The sequence below is a fragment of the Podarcis gaigeae genome (genome assembly GCF_964106915.1).
Source record: "Podarcis gaigeae genome assembly, chromosome: 15".
Classification (NCBI taxonomy): Eukaryota; Metazoa; Chordata; class Lepidosauria; order Squamata; family Lacertidae; genus Podarcis; species Podarcis gaigeae.
Window position 1 is genome coordinate 1,814,817 of NC_139692.1, and position 17,437 is coordinate 1,832,253.

The 17,437-nt window shown below is 42.2% G+C and overlaps 1 protein-coding gene and 1 long non-coding RNA gene across 3 annotated transcripts in view; one reads left to right on the plus strand and one right to left on the minus strand.

Annotated features, from left to right (window-relative positions):
• Nucleotides 1-17,437, plus strand: part of PIWIL2 (piwi like RNA-mediated gene silencing 2) — a 54,741-nt gene that overhangs the window by 13,523 nt on the left and 23,781 nt on the right. For both annotated transcript variants that reach the window (XM_083713469.1, XM_083713468.1), the window contains exons 8-14: nucleotides 4,750-4,874; nucleotides 6,611-6,691; nucleotides 9,050-9,163; nucleotides 10,316-10,504; nucleotides 10,709-10,793; nucleotides 11,370-11,459; nucleotides 14,086-14,226. In XM_083713469.1, the coding sequence (XP_083569595.1) occupies nucleotides 4,750-4,874; nucleotides 6,611-6,691; nucleotides 9,050-9,163; nucleotides 10,316-10,504; nucleotides 10,709-10,793; nucleotides 11,370-11,459; nucleotides 14,086-14,226 (825 nt within the window). The remainder of the gene's footprint in view (nucleotides 1-4,749; nucleotides 4,875-6,610; nucleotides 6,692-9,049; nucleotides 9,164-10,315; nucleotides 10,505-10,708; nucleotides 10,794-11,369; nucleotides 11,460-14,085; nucleotides 14,227-17,437) is intronic.
• On the minus strand, nucleotides 835-1,770 carry LOC310832273. The gene is made up of 2 exons (XR_014558231.1): nucleotides 1,411-1,770; nucleotides 835-972 (listed from the first exon to the last, which is right to left on the minus strand). It is a non-coding gene; the product is annotated as an uncharacterized lncRNA (long non-coding RNA).

Here is a 17,437-nt window from a genome sequence, read left to right on the forward strand (position 1 = left end):
TTATGTTCTGATGTACCACCACCAACATTTCCATTTTCCCTCTTGTGGGTTTTTCTGTGTGGGACAATAGTCAATAAAAATCCTCTTCCTTGGGAAATAGAAGCTGCCATATGATGCAGAAATGAGAAAACGTGTGACCAGTGTTAAGCTTAAGGTGCAGTGTGTTTCCATGAGAGTTATAATGAAAAGATGTTGGGGGAAGTACTTGGAGTACTTGAGTGTATGCTAGGGATGTAGCTCACAGTAAAACATACAGAAAGGATTTTGTATAAATCGTCTCCGGAACAGGGGACTGTCTGGCACTTTTTCTTTTGAGAGCACCTTCTGCATCTTTCAAACCATCTATCAGTTTAGAGGTGAATGGTGAAGTTTCCATTTACTACTTGAACTAAAATACATGCAGTGAAACTAAAATACACTTAAGGACTAGACCACTTTTCCAAAATAAAGCAAGGCTAGATTTTTTACTTGGTATGGTTGCCATCTTGAGTAATGATCATCCGATTTTTATATTTTTAGTTGCCATCTTCAGCATTAAACCTATCAAGATTTTTTTTTTTAAGCCTGGGAGCGCGGGGCAACACCGTGCAGCCCGCCTGCCACTCCCAACAGCACAGCTCCCCCGCAGAGCAGCCCAGGAGCTGTTGGGGGGGGGGCAAAAGGGAAGGCCATCGGCAAAAGGCAAGAGCAGCCCAGTAGCACGGGGCAACGGCTCACACCCCACCTGCTGCTCCAACGCCTCCCCTGAGCCGCCAGAAATAAAGGGTAAGGGAGGGGAGGGCACTGGCAAAGCGGCATAGCAGGAGCGCAGGGGAATGTCTTTTTTTTCTTCCCCCCCCCTCGAATTTTGCAGGTGCGGCTTATATTTGGGCCAGTACAGTACTACCTCTCCCATATGAACCAATCCATACACTGCAATCACAATGTGTGGCCTCCTTGGGAGGTTTGGAGGGCAGTAACACAAGAATAGGCCTGTGTCGGAACTGCCATCAGTGCGGGAGGGAGAGAGCAAAATCCAGAGGGATTCCAGAGAGCGTCCCGGGATTGGGAGAGGCAGCCCATCTTCTGGGGAAGAGAATCAGCGTAGCACCAGTGGAGAAGGGGGGCAGATGGGGGAAGCGGCGAGGCGGTCCCATGACTCCTTGCCGGGGACCAGCGGGGAGAGTAGGGGTCCTCCGCTGCCTACGCCCTCCTTGCGCAGAAGGCTTTCGCACAGAGAGAGTAGGAGGAGACTAGGCATCAAAGAGCTTCTTTGCTGGAAGAAGTTTAAGAAACGCCCACTGACGGATTCTGCCAGCGATTGAGACAGCCATGGGTGAGTGGTTGTCCGGACAGAAAAGGTTCACTCAGGCAACCCAGCCAGGTGTTTGCACCGGCTTACGCACGAGCAACCCCTAGAACCATTACAGCCTGTTTTAGTGGTGGCTCCTCGCTTGTGACATGCTCTCTCCAGGTAGACTTATCTGGCCCCATCATTGCATGCTTTAAGCACTAGGGAAAAATAACTTCCTTTTTGTCAGGCTCTTAATTGACTGGCCTTGAGTGGTTAGAATGTTTTAATCCAACCTTTTAAAAATAGAATCATTTCTTAGGTTTTTATTAATATTTCTCTTTTATGCCGGTATGTGTTTATATATTGCAAGTTGCTTTGGGTTACATTGGTTAAAAAAAGCAACCAACAAATTTTAATTAATAATAGTCATTTTCACAAAGATTACTACTAATTTTTATATCTGCTCATAAACAATTTATACTTTAATAAGTTCACAAAATTCAGTGGTGCTCACTGTTTCTGGCATGCAGTGAGTCAGCTAGACAAATTCCCTTAATGAAAAACCAACAACTATAATCCATTGAACATGTTTATTCACTGAAAATCACATAACCTTTGATTTCAGTTTGCTTAAGACACCTATGTCCCCTAAAACGTGGTTTTGCAAAAAAAGGGGGGGATTTGCCAATGAGATCTCTAAATTCGAAAAAGAACTTCTCCAAGCTAAGAATAAATATATCACAAAGATGTATAACCTCCTTTTAAATAGGGAAGTAAAGGAGAAGGAAGTGAAAGGATCTATGATATGCTGGGCCCAGGATCTAGGATATAATATTTAAATGAATCAATGGGAACAATTGTGGAGAATTCATATTAAATTTACAGTCTGTATCAACTTAAGAGAAAATGTTATATAGATGGCATTTGACACCAGCAATGTTAGCCAAAATGTATAAGAACAAGTCAGAGTTATGTTGAAGATGCAAGAAAGGAATTGGAACATACATGCATATGTGGTGGAATTGCAAAAAGATTAAATGTTTCTGGGACCCCGTCTATAATGAGTTAAAGAAAATGTTTAAAATCCCATTCACTTAAAGACCTGAGGCATTTTTATTAGGACTCATGACATCAGAAATCAAGAATGAAATTAGACCATTATTCATGTATTCAACAACTGCAGCAAGGATTCTAATAGCAAGAAATTGGAAAAGTGATACCATCCCTTCAAAGATTGAATGGCTAGCCAAATTAATAGAGTATTTACAGCTAGCAAGGAGAACTGGGACAGTGAGAGGAACCTCAACACAAGATGTTAATAAGGAATGGATAATAATTAAGGAATATCTCAAAGGATACTGTGATAATAAATGTTTCCTGGCAAATATGGAATGAGTCTTGTGATATAAGGAAGTGTTAGAAAAAGTTTTGTTTAGTTTGGGTTTAGTTGGAAGTTTCTTTTCTTTTACTATTTTTTATTCTATATGTAAGTTCTTTTCTTTTTTCTTATAGAATGTTTGTACTGTATGTTTGTTTTGTGTGTATTTGAAGATATTTTCTTGTTTAATAAAGTTTATTAAAACAAAACATGGTTTTGCATATTGGCATGCAGCAGGATGAAGCTAGTAGCTTTGAAAAGTGGCATGATAACAGGGATGAAGATTCAACATTTTAAAGGGATTTAGGATCTTCCACAATTGGGTCAAACTTTACTTGTAGAGCATTTCGTGGTCCCCGAGAGGGGGCAATGACAATAAAGATGTTGTTGTTGTTGTTGTTGTTGTAATAGGACCAGGCCTCATTGAACACCCAAGATTTAGTGAATTTGAGGTAGCATATAGAACATGCTATTGGGACGCAGGTGGCGCTGTGGGTTAAAGCCTCAGCGCCTAGGACTTGCCGATCGAAAGGTCGCGGTTCGAATCCCTGCGGCGGGGTGCGCTCCCGTTGCTCGGTCCCAGCGCCTGCCAACCTAGCAGTTCGAAAGCACCTCCGGGTGCAAGTAGATAAATAGGGACCGCTTACCAGCGGGAAGGTAAACGGCATTTCCGTGTGCGGCTCTGGCTCGCCAGAGCAGCGATGTCACGCTGGCCAGTTGACCCGGAAGTGTCTCCGGACAGCGCTGGCCCCTGGCCTCTTAAGTGAGATGGGCGCACAACCCCAGAGTCTGTCAAGACTGGCCCGTACGGGCAGGGGTACCTTTACCTTTTATAGAACATGCTGGGGCACATGTAAAAACAGCAAAAATAGCAAAATGTCATGTATCATGAATTATGAGATATTACTTTGGAGATGGCAGATGTGCAGTTTTTGCTGATCATAATTTTAGAAGTAGCAAAATGTATTAATATGTTGGCAGTAATAGTATTATGTCCAATTATATAATTGTTGTCAAATCTTTACTCATGTTACGTACTGGTACCTTAGCAGTGTTTGGATAAGCCAGATAAAGGCTTGCAGGTAACATGTGTCTAATGGGAAAAGGGTTGTAGTTCAAGAGCAGCTATTCTGCATGCAAAAGGTCCTGGGCTTTATCTCTGGAATCTCCAGGTAGGGCTGGGAGAGAGCCCTGTCTGAAACCCTGGTGAGCTGCTGCCAGTCACTACCAGATACTGAGGTAGATGGGACCAATGGTCTGACTCATTATAAGACAGTTTTCTGTGCAACTTTGTACAGCTGGTATATGTGAGGCACTGCATGCTTTCTGAGTGGGCTTTCAAAGATTTTTGGGGAAATTTTGTAGATAACTTTGCAATAACAGACAGGCTATTTTTGCTGAAAAATGATCATTTTTAAAGAAGGCAGTGAAATTAGGTAGAAGGAAATTTGGCTGTGTACATTTTCAGGTGCAGTTTGTTTTTAAAAAAATCAAACTTCAGTTTGCCACTGGCTATTCAGATGTTGGCAGTGAGTTTTCTGGAGGCTTTTCGGGATTTGAATCTGAAAATAATAAAAGGTACACTCCAGATTTACTTCTGATATGTCCCTGAATGTACGAGAGGGAATGACCTGATTTAGCTCCTTACTTCTGGATTTTGTAAAAGTATTGCATTAGAGACACAAACGTACCATGGTGCCCTCTGCACAGTCCATGCAGACATTGGGAAGGCAGTGCAAAAGATGAAGCAAAGTAATGTGTGTCTTCAAAAGACGGTTACATTGGGACATAATTTTAAATGGCAGTTGGTTTAATATGTCTGCCTTTACTTTGCATTCATTTACAGCAGCATGGAAATGAGCTGTTTGGAAGAGCAAAGCAAGAGAAGGGCTGTGGTTGAGACGTAACTTAAGATTGCCACATCATACATCTTTTGCTGAAACTACTTTTTAATAAGCAACTTGGAAGCATTGAAAACTGTCATTTGGATATTTTCTTTAAAGCTTTTGAAGATCTTCTAGCAGACAAGATACAAAGTCATGACTTAGTGATCTCATCTGTATATATGATCTCATCAATATATTTATTTCTTATGTAGGATGTAAATCTGAAGTGTCAGAGAAGAACAGATGGTGTGGAGGTTAGTGTGACAATTCAGATGACCAAAATTCTGGAGCCCAGTTCAGATCTGTGCATTCCATTTTACAACGTTGTTTTCAGGAGGTAAGTGGCTTTTTAAGCTAGGAATTCTCATCATTCTTTCAGTCCTTGAATTGAATGTCCTGCAAAGGTAATGTTATGTACGGGTAATTGTTATGGTAGTTGACTGGTATCCATACATGAATTGGAAATCCATCTGTCTCAGGAGACAATGGAAGAGTGTACCTTCAGAGGTGAAGTCAAACTGTTGGAAGAGTTACAGGGCCTGCTGTGGCTGTAGAGACCAATACTGTAGCAGCTTGTCAAGGGAGGGAGGGACATCCAGCTCTTGCAAGACAGAGTCTGTCAACTGTTGTGTCTGTCACCATGTTTTCCCATGAGTAGTGGTATCTGATCAGTGAGACACAATGATCTCTCCCACCAGCGTAGGCAACCTGCAGCACTGGTAACTTACGCCAATCAAGTTGAGCATATATAACTATTAACTACTGCTGCCTGCATTGTTTTTGCTGTGTTAGCAGTGCTAAAGTGACCTCTCCAGGGAGAAAGTTAAAATAAATGACTTGAAACAGTATTTTTCTTGTGATTAAAATAATGATTAATATGCCTTGTCCACTCCGGCAACATGTCAACAGTTTAGCCAGCCATATGTTTTACAGCACAGTATCCCAGTCTGTCAGCACTCTGGGTCAGAGGCCAGTTTTGTGGTAACATAGAGAAATAGAATTCGAGGTTCCTAATTTAATATACTGTTGGGATTAGGAAGAACATCTTAATTGTTAGAAAAGTTCAAGAAGATTGATTTCAACTGTAGCAGTGATTTTCAGTTGTGGATTGGAGTACCAGAAAGTTAGCATTCAACCAAAGGTGAATAATATAGCCTGGTCTTAAATGACAGATTAAATTTCCCATGGGGAAGGGTACGCTGGTGGGGGACACATCATGCTCCTTCTGGTAGTTTGTCCACCTTTGGTCCCCACCTTGTACTTTGCTCTCACCTGTGGCTCCTATAAGTTGTCAGCATGAAACCGCAGCCACACTCCAGGAAGTGGCTTCGACTGACTGGCTAAACCAAGTGAGGGTAGCCAATAGGTCTCAAACCCTCAGTGAGTTAGGGATTTCCCCTGCATGCGAAGACAGACTCTGGCGGATTGTGTGGACAAGACCAATAGTGGGTTCAATGGTTAAGAAGATGGTTTCTGCATGTACTGTAGAGGGAGGTGGCAGGCAGATCAGGCTTGTCAATCTGGGAAGGTAACCCATCTAGGACAGCCTTCCTCAACCTGGCCCTCCAGATGTTTTGAGACTACAATTCCCATCATCCCTGACTATTGGTCCTGCTAGCTAGGGATCATGGGAGTTGTAGGCCAAAATCATCTGGAGGGCCAAGGTTGAGGAAGCCTGCATCTAGGAGAAGGAAAAATCTGATCCTAAACTGCCTTGCAGGACATCGTCAGGAGAATCTGGAACGGAGTCCCTAAGATTGTTGGATGGCACCTTGTACGCCTCCTTCCAGCAACTCCTGCAGCCAAGCTGGTGCCAAACATCTTGCTCTGCTTTCCCTTGGACCCCATCATCAAGGCCGAGAAGCGGGTCTTGTTGTCTGGGCAGCCCAGGACCTCCAGACACACTGCCCAAGCTTCTGTTCCAGGAGGTCACTTAGATGCTGCTAATGCAGTGATTTGACTTCACCTCCGGAGGTGCATTCCATTGTCTCCCACGACAAATGGATGCCAACAACAACAACAGCCTTTTCTATATAATTTTTTGCAATTTACTACTTTGGCTTTCTATTTTAGGGTGATGAGAATTTTAGATATGAAACTTGTTGGGAGGAATTTCTTTGACCCTACCAGTGCTACTGTGCTGCAGCAGTATAGGTTGGTATACTTCAGTGTTTTTCCTGTTTTTTACCTGGGCACCCTATCATTTGTAGTAGCCATAGGAGAATTATTATTATTGTTTGAACTAAACTTTTATCTTGCCTTCCTCCAGCTACTGTACATATTGTAATCCTTAGGGATAAAAGATCTCCCTTGTTTTCCTATAAGGGAGGAAGGTATCCTCAGATGGTTTTCTCCTCTTTGGCAAGGCCATTCAAATCAGACTTGAAGTGCCTTTGTTTTATGGGAGAGAACCTCCTCCCAGTTCAAGTCATGCCTCACTCCAAGGGACAGGGGGTTGGTAGAGCTTTGCAGAACTCTTCAGTTTGCCTGGCAGCCTTGGCTACACAGCCACAGTGCTAATTCTTCTTCATCTAAGTTGGAGATTTACTAGTCAGGTCTTGGAGAACATGAAAGGCCTTACTCCACTGGTGTAGACATAAGTGAGTATCTTAGGTGTATGGAAGCATTGGTTAAGTCCTGTTTTTCCTGCGCACTAACTTTGCTCAGGAACTTTAGTCTTACATGCTAAAGCATAATTGTTTATTACTATTATTTACTCAGCTTATATACCACCCTTTATTAACACATCTTACGGAGCATCAGTAATAAAGGCATAATAAAAAGCATAATAATGAAATAATAATCTCTCTCTCCCCCCCATCTTTAACAGGCCATAGATTATTTAATGGTTAAAGGCCTGGGTAAGGAGGACTGTTTTTGCCTGGTGCCTAAAGACATGTAATGATAGCGCCAGGTGAGCTTCTCTGGGGAAGAGCATTCCACAGGTGGGGAGCCACGACAGATAAGGCCCACTCTCCTGCTGCCTCCTTCTGAACCTCTCTGGAAGGAGGTACATAGAGAAGGGCATCAGATGGCAAGCTCAGGGTCTGGCCCGGTTTGTATGGGGAGAGGCAGTCCTTAAGGTCCTGAGGTCTTGAACCGTGTAAGGATTTATAGGTCAACACCAGCACCTTGAATTGGGACCGGAAACTAATTGGTAGCCAGTGCAGTGCTGCAGCCCCTTCTACTGTTTTTACAAGGTTTTTTAGCCACACGTTTGCAGAAATGTTTACAAGCAAAAAGTACATTTATGGTGGAATGCCCTTTGGCCTTATTCGGGACAGTATTGTTAAAGAGATGGTGAAGATTACTGGACAAAATATTGTCGAAACCTCAAAGGTTGTTTCTTTTCAGTGGCATTGACATGGGTATCCAGTGCAGCTCTAAGTAACCATCCCATCAGCACAAGGATTTCTACTTAAACAATGAGATGTTCCTCTCTTTCTTCCCTGCTATGCTCCCTAAATCTGTTTTGGGGTTCTCCTCAACCCTCAGGAGCAGATTTGGGAAAGTGCATGTGGAAATGAGTGGGAAATGTCCCATTGTAGAGTCATAAATCCTTGCATTGATAGGATAGTTACTTAGCACTGCATTGGATACAAGACTATTATTATGCATGTGTGTTTGTGTCAGACCCCTCATTGGCAGCCCCCCCCCCCCATGGAACGCCCTCCCATCAGATGTCAAGGAGATAAATAACTACATAACTTTTAGAAGATATCTCAAGGCAGCCCTGTATCAGGAAGGTTTTTTAAATGTTTGATGATTTATTATGTTTTTATATGTGCTTGAAGCCACCCAGAGTGGCTGGGGGATAATAGTAATAATAATAATAATCATCATTATCATCCTTATCCTTGGATCCAGTAAGTGTTAAAAGCTGTTCAAGCATTCTGATTCTGGGAAATAGCCATGCTAAATTCCTGGTGTGGTGATGGGGGATTAAGGGGCTCAGTTTGAGACAGCAAATGGGTGAGGCCTTCTCCCTCAACAGAAAAAGCCAGAATTGAGAGCAGAGCTTGCAGTGATGTGACCTAGAGCAAGCTAGAGAGAGTGAGAGCGCATGCAACGTTAGATTTCTGTTTGAATCCAAGGCTACAGCTATGGGAAAAACAAGACTCATTTGTGAACCCCTCAGTTGCATGATCAGGTTGTATATCTACAAGTAAATCATATATCATAAAGATACCAGTGTCTTCACTGTGCCTCATTTCCTAAAGAAAACATGGTAAGTGCCTGGAACCACTGGAATCTTGCACCGCTAGAAGATTGGGGTGGCGTGCAATGCCAAATATTGCACTATTGCTAGCAAATATCTGTAAAAGTAGTAACTATTAAGTCTAAAATGTCATGTATGTTACTGGTTGACATTGGATTTTTGACAACACATTCTGCTTACTACCTCGGTCTTGTATACTTTTAGTGCATTTCTAATACAAGTGCTGATGTCATAGCTGAAACTGAACTTTACAAATAAGTGTCCTGTTTTGTGTAAAATTTATTTCCCTAAAGATTGCAGATATGGCCTGGCTATGCAGCCAGTATCCGGAGAACAGACGGGGGACTATTCCTGTTGGCTGATGTTGTACACAAGGTTATTCGGAATGATTCTGTCCTGGATTTCATGTGAGTTAGAACTCTGAATGACGTTTTGAATATTGGGAAGCATTGCATGAAATTGGGCTACTCAGTATCTCAAAGCCAAGCAGTCAAAATATTCCTGAAATAAGTCCATGAGAGAAACTCTCAATGTGTATACTTGCACTGGTTTGGTCCCAATGGAACTACGACAATGAGATAACCGGATTTCAGTCTCTGTTTCATGAACCTTATTCTGGTTAGCCCAAAAAGGGACTCTAAATTATATATAACATGTTTATAAGAACCTCATTCAATACAAGCCTCATACAATGCCAACAATTCTTAACATAATAAAAACTCAATGCATTACACTTGTATACATATGTAAGTGTTATGCATTGTAATCTGCCGACCAGTAGTGGAAGGTGAGATGTCAGATACAGCTGCCAGGAACTGGATTCTAGACCTACTACGCTGCTTTTTCACCTACATGCATATATACATACATGAATAGGCTCTCCTCCAATCAAGAATTCCATTTCAGATGTCACACCTATCAGTCCTACTCTATCTGTGAGATAACGTATGTGTGAGATTATGTATCTGCAACAAACCTCTTTGGCGAGGTTGATTATTACAAATGTGTAAGAACATCATAGTATGAATATGCTTTGCTACTATAAGGAACTGGTTTCAGTCACGTCTGTAAAATATTATATAAAGTTCTCATCTAATAATTATGCTTGTCTATAGCAGTTTCAAGTTTTCAGAGAGTTTCACATGTGTTATCTATCCAGTTGTAAACCTTACAATACTGTAAGGTAAATCATCGTTATGGTCTCATAATGCACTTGGGGGGATTCGGAGAGAATACAGTAGTTGCTGAAGGCCACCTCACAGGTTTGTGATAGAAGTGAGATTCAAGCTCAGTACAGTAGGCTCACAACTTGTGCACATTCAGCTTTACATGTGTGGCACAAACAAATTTTTAATGGAAAGGGTGTGGGATTCCAGGGAAAATAACTTTGGCAGTCCCACTCTATTGAACCTAATGCATTTTGGCTATATGCAGTTTTGGCTTTAGGTGCAATCCCCGGAACATAACCTTTATGTAAGTTGCGGGCTTACCATACTTCCAGCTGCAGTTCTTCACCAGCTCCAGATATGTCAGCTCAAAGTGTGTTCCTTTTCCCAAAGGCATGCAATTTACCTACAGAGTCGAGAGAACTTCCAAGATGAGTGTACAAAGCAGCTAATTGGCAACATTATAATTACCCGTTACAACAACAACACTTACCGTATTGATGACATTGACTGGAACAAGACACCAAAGGACAGTTTTACCATGTCTGATGGAAAGGAGATCACCTTCATAGACTATTACAGGTAAGAGGTGCTGCTTAAACACTTGAAGTGTTAGCAGGAAACGAAGTACTTAAGGTTAAAACACCAGTTGTCTTCATTTTACATGATTCGTGTTCCTTTCCTCTGGCTTAATGACAATTATTTTTAGTTTGTTATTTTTGTAACTTACATTTGGTTACAGAATGAACCTATTGCTCTTTAATCTGCATAATATTCCTCTTCCAGTAAAAACTATGGAATAACCATCAGGGAAGTCGACCAGCCACTTCTGATTCACAGACCCAATGAAAGAAAGAATCCTTCAGGGAAGGTGAGTTGTTGACCTTGCACTAATGGCAGTTCAAGTGCCAATGTCATGGGACAACAAAGTTTTCTATCTGCAGTTCTCAGAAGTAGGTCATGTGATACAGGGAAGGACTTTCAGTAGTTTGAGAGGTGTTTAGACTCGGCTCAGGTTGTCAAAGGGAAGTAAACCCAACCCTTACTAACATATTACCTGGTTGTTACTATACCATTTGTGATAATGCTTGTCATTTGTAACCTAAATCAAATTCTCCCTTGAGCCATTAAATTTAACTGTTGCTTTGGGCGCTATCAAATTCTTTGAGAATTAAAATAGGGAAATAGTGATTTAGCTCTGTATGTATAAGATATCTAATCTGCCATTCACCATAAAGCCCTGGGCAGTTACACCAGTTTAATCATACAATTAAAAAGAGGTAAAACTGATTATACATTTTAAAAAAGAAATCAATTTCAACAGAAAGCAACACAGTATGTTAAACCTATCCTGTAGCCAGCAGCCTTCTCTTCACAACTTTACAATCTGACTGGGTTTTGGCCCTGCATGCTGTGCTAATATTCATTGTCTCTAATTATCCTGCAGCTGCAAAAGGGTGAAATTCTCCTGCTGCCAGAGGTCACCTTCCTGACTGGAATTCCTGAGAAAATGAAGAAAGACTTCAGAGTCATGAAGGTGGTTTGAGATTATTTGCTGCAATTGAATAGAATTGATTTTTTTTTGCAAGTCTCCAATTTCTTACTTCAAAAAGCTTACCCAGAAACCAAGTTTTAGGGCATAATCTGATATTTTGTTCAGTGTCCCAAAGCGTAGTGTTCAGAGCTCTTCTATTCTGCATTAGCAGAAGCCAGAGTTCTGTGTGCCTACTTTTTTCATTTGATGATGGATAGAGATTGGACTCTAGCAAGATGGCAGGAGGTTGGGCATTTGATGACCAGAATTTTTGGCTTGGCTAACAGAGCCAAGACAATTGTAGATCACTTTGCTAAGTTAACCAATTGGTGGTGGTTATTTTCTCTGCAGATACATTATTTGATTATTTTTATTTATTTAACAAAATTTATATACCACTTGATTGTAATAAAACCTCTAAGTCGGAGCTTCCCAAACTTTTTATGTTGGTGACACACTTTTTAGACACACATCATTTCACGACACAGTACAGTGGTGCCTCGCAAGACGAAAAGAATCCGTTCCGAGAGTCTCTTCGTCTTGCGGTTTTTTCGTCTTGCGAAGCAAGCCTATTAGCGGATTAGCGGATTAGCGCTGTTAGCGGCTTAGCGGGCTTAGCGGATCAGCGGCTTAGCAGATCAGCTTTTAAGCGGCTTAGCGGAGCAGCTGATAAGCGGCTTAGGGGAGCAGCTGTTTAGCAGTTTAGCGGATCAGCTGATAAGCAGCTTAGCGGCTTGGGAAAGGGGGGGGGAGGGGAAAAACCCCGCAGGAACTCGCAAGACATTTTCGTCTTGCGAAGCAAGCCCATAGGAAATTCATTTTGTGAAGCACCTCCAAAACGGAAAACCCTTTCGTCTAGCGGGTTTTCCGTCTTGCGAGGCATTCGTCTTGCGGGGCACCACTGTAATTCAGTTTTACTAGCAAGCCAGAGGTTTAGCTAACCCCTTTCTAGCCCTGGGACGAGCATGGGGAGCGTTCACACGACACATCTACACATTGCAACTGACACACTAACGTGTTGCAACAAACAGTTTGGAAAGCTCTGCTCCTTTTATTTTATTTTTTTATTTTGACAAAGTAATAATAAATAAAATGTAAATAAAAATGTGCACCCCACTGCTGAGACCATTCCATTGTAACTATCCAGCCTCCCAAAATTTCAACACCTCTTGCGATGGTTTGACCCCTTTCCATTAGGTGGGGTGAATAAACTTAATTTACAAGATAGAATTATTGATTGAATGTGGGAGCAAGTTTACAAGGGAAGTAGATGTATATGGGCTGCTACAGTTGGGGTTGCACCTTTAAATGTCAGTTTGTCAGATTGAGTGCAGTTCTGAATAAAGCACTGCTTTTGGGTGTCCTCTTGGCAGCAGTGGCCAAGAGTGCATTTTACCACTTGTTCTCTTGGCTACGCTATGCCCTTTTTGTAGAGAAAGCAGACGTGGTCCATGTTGGTGGCCCGGAGACTGCATGCAGACCACATTTTACATGCCCCGCCCCCGAAGCTGCCTCTCTCATTTCATCACAGTTCATTCCTTTGTTCCTTCTTTACAATCTGATTTTTCTTTATTTTTTTAGTGTCTCCCCATCTTTCTATGTAGCCTCAGAAAGCTATATTTGAAAGGGTAGCATTTAAAAAGGGGGGGAATGTATGGATTGTTTGCTTTTTCCTGTTTGTATAGTTTGGGGAGGAGGAGAATTTCCCCCTGCAATCTGTCTGAGAACAAGTTTAATAGGCTTGCTCTACGTATGTGGTGCACACTAAAGTCAGAAAGGAATTACATTCATCTACTCTCTAGAACAGAGCAATATTAGTTTTTGTACTAAAAAAAAATAATTCTCTGTACACTTACTTGAGAGTAACCCCACCAGACTTGACAGAGCTTACATCTTTATAGACCTGCATAGGATTGGGAATTCTAATCTAATAAAATTTTGGTGAAAATTGAAGCAAGGCAGTTTGTGTTCCTGATTTAGTTAACCCACAGCAGATTTTTTCCTGTGGCTTGGCCCCTCATTGGCTCCAGCTCTGCCCACTACCAGCTTGTCTGCCAACAGATTATTGCCCACGAGAATACGACTCTCAACAGAAAACAGGTTGCCCACTTTTTCTTTTAACTGATAAAAGTTGCTGGTTTGCTGGATAGTGTAATAGCTTCTCTTGACATTCCTCCACAAGCTTCTTCATCCTCCTGCTACAGGATAGTGTCCCAGTCTGTCCTATGTTCTGTTCTTGGCACTCATCTGCTATAAATCTTCATCTTCATGAATAAGATAATTTTGTAGTTAAGGGCATGCGAAAAAAGACTGTGTATGATTTACTTGTCCTACAAGGTATCCCCCCCCCACACACATTATTTGAACCTTCTTGTTGAATCAGAACTTTCAGTGCAGGTGGGTTGTGACTTCTAATCTGAATATAGCTTCATTAAATGATTCAAAATTACTTACATGAGGTACGTCTTGTACTGATAAAAAAAACAATGCAAAAGCTCAGAAGGCAAAGAACCACTGTCTTCCAAGCAGTTGATTTGCCTAAATCTCTTTGAAAATACATGGCGAAGCACATGCAGATACAAATTTCATTTTTTCCCCTCCCCACTACCACTTTGGTCCCTCTTATTAGGACCTTAGCCAGCAGATCAACCTGAGCCCTAAACAGCACTACCTAAGTTTGAGACAGCTTCTGAGCAGAATTGAGAAGAATGAGACTGCCCACAATGAACTGTCAAGATGGGGACTTCATTTGGACAATGATGTGCATAAGGTATTTGAATCAAGGAGGAGCCTCTGTCTTTACGTTAGTCTTGTCTGATGACATCATTCTGAATTCTGATTCAAACATGACTTCCATAGCAACTGATCTGCTTTTAGAAGAAATATAATTATGTGTTAAATATATTTAACAATTGGATACCCTTTTCAGGTTATCAGTAACTTCAGCCTTGATATGGTTTAGAAAAGCGTAGAACATTTTTTCTACAGGTTCCAATAAACAATAAGTTTCACATTTATTTACTATTTATTTCATAAAATTTATACACTGCTTGAGTGTAAAAAACAGCAACCTAAAAATAGTTTACAAAATGATAAAACAAATAAAATCAAGACAAATTTACAGCCATATTTTAAAAATATATAGTAGTTAAAATACCAATGGATTAAAATTACCTGAACTTTCTAAGCATCTGGGTAGGCTTGTCTAAATTCAAATGTTTTTAGCAAATGCTGAGAAGAGTACAGTGAAGGCCCCTGCTTGATCTCAATAGGCAGGGAGTTCCAAAGTGGTGGTGCTGCCACAATAAATGACCGACTTCTGACAAAGGCACAATGGATATTACAAGGTACTTGTAGTAGTGCCTGTTCTCCCAATCAAAGCAATTGAGTGGGCACGTGTGGAGTAAGGGGATCTTGTAGGTAAACTGGTCCTAAGCTGTTAAGGGCTTCATATACTAATAGTAGCACCTTGAACTTGGTCCTGTAGCAAATGGGCAACCAGTGCCGATCTCTGAACACAGGCGTTAGATGCTGACAAGGCCTCCCTCCCGTCAGCATTTGTGCTGCAGCATTCTGCACCAACTGCAGCTTCCAGATCAAGCACAAGGGAAGCCCCACATAGAGTGCATTGCAGTAATCCAGTCTTGCAGTAACCAACACAGGAACTTCCTTGGCAGAGCTTTCCCAGTCCAGGAATGGCCATAGCTGTCAAACCAGTTGGTAAAAGGCTTTCTGAGCTTCCAGTGACAGAGCTGGATCCCCAAACTTTCACCCCCAAACTGTGAATCTGCTCCTTCAGGGGGAGTGCTGTCTCATCCAGGGTAGGCAGCTGACCAGTTCATAGAATCATAGAGTTGGAAGAGACCACAAGGGCCATCGAGTCCAACCCCCTGCCAAGCAGGAAACACCATCAGAGCACTCCTGACATATGGTTGTCAAGCCTCTGCTTAAAGACCTCCAAAGAAGGAGACTCCACCACACTCCTTGGCAGGAAATTCCACTGTTGAACAGCTCTTACTGTCAGGAGGTTCTTCCTAATGTTTAGGTGGAATCTTCTTTCTTGTAGTTTGGATCCATTGCTCTGTGTCCGCTTCTCTGGAGCAGCAGAAAACAACCTTTCTCCCTCCTCTATGTGACATCCTTTTATATATTTGAACATGGCTATCATATCACCCCTTAACCTCCTCTTCTCCAGGCTAAACATGCCCAGCTCCCTTAGCCGTTCCTCATAAGGCATCATTTCCAGGCCTTTGACCATTTTGGTTGCCCTCCTCTGGACACGTTCCAGTTTGTCAGTGTCCTTCTTGAACTGTGGTGCCCAGAACTGGACACAGTACTCCAGGTGAGGTCTGACCAGAGCAGAATACAGTGGCACTATTACTTCCCAGTTACTCAGACATAGGAGCTACTCACCCCACGGTGCTTCCGTCTTGCCAGGATTCAAGCTTGGCTTGCTTTTCCTCATCCATTTCACCACTGCATCCATGCAGTGGCTCGGGGAATTGCACTGCCTCTCCTGATTCACATGTTATGGAGAAATGGAGCTGAATATCATCAGCATACTGGGCACCTCACCTCCAAACGCCTAATGATCACTCCCAATGGCTTCATGTAGATATTAAATAGCACTGGGCATAAGCGAGTCCCCCGCAGCACCCATAATGTAGCCATTCTCCCAATGCTACTCCCTGGACTCACTTTTGAAGGTAGGATTGGAACCACTGTAAAACAGTGCCCCGAATCTTCATTCCCCAGAGCCAGTCCAGGACAATTATCATGGCTGATGGTATCAAAAGCTGACAAGAGTTCAAAAGCAGGAGTAAAGTTGCACTCCCCCTGTCCCGCTCTCTGCAAAGGTCATCCATCAGAGCAACCACGGCTGACTCAGTTCCATGGCCAGGCTTGAACTCAGATTGAATGGTTTTAAATAATCTCTGTTCTCCAAGAATGCCTGCAGCTGCCCCGCCATGACCTTCCCCAGAAAGCCTCTCAGTGCAGTAGGAACCACTACCTCACCCAGGGAAGTGTTAAGCAACCTCTGGACCCAGAAGGGTCAAGGGAGCACGGTCAGATGGGAGCAATTGTGTCCGTCACCTGCTTCATCTTGCCATTGCATAGGGAGACCAAGGCTTCAACAGGATCACCAGTTTTCTCCACTGGGAAATCCCCTGGAGCATTCAGGGACACATCAAGTTCCTTAAGTCTTTGAGGGCAGGCCATCCAAATGGGTCCACACCTCTTAAACAGGGGATTTGCCACTATCAGTCAGGCTTAACCAGATAATGGTCTGACCATGATCTTCAGTCTGTCCCTCATGTTACTTGCCCATGAAACATTTGCTCTTTATGCATATTGCTGCAGATGGTGTATTCATACTTCTAGAGAAAGTTATCCTAGTTACAGATAAATTATTCAGGTTGCAAAACTCTGTTGCTTGCAATCTTTAAAACACAATAAAAAGAAAACATTTAAGTTGTAGCATAGTTCTTAATTATCAGCTGGATAGCTTGGTTGGTTAGATCTTGGTGCTGATAACACCATGGTTGCAGGTTCGATCCCCGTAAGGGACAGCTGCCTATTCCTGCATTGTAGGAGGTTGGATTAGAGGATCCTCAGGGTCCCTTTCTATGATAAAGAAGAACAAGCCAGTTAAAACACAAATATTTTAATGATAATTAGAGTTCAAATAATAGTTACAGCATAAAATATTCTGCAAAAAAGTTTACAAATGCTGCGTTGTTCACTATGGAGTTAACCCTATGCTTCTGGAAGCCATCAAGAGTGGTGGTAATTAGAAGGCCCCTAGTTTCAGTAGTCATTTTGCTCACAGGCCACCAATCCTGGTGGAATGCATCGTAGGCAGCTCATAAAAATCTCTGGCTAGTGATCTGTCTCTGCAGTTGCATCACCACCACCATGACACAATTTAGGGGAGAAGCTACCCTGGGAGTCATTTTCCACCCAGACAAATGGCTGACCAT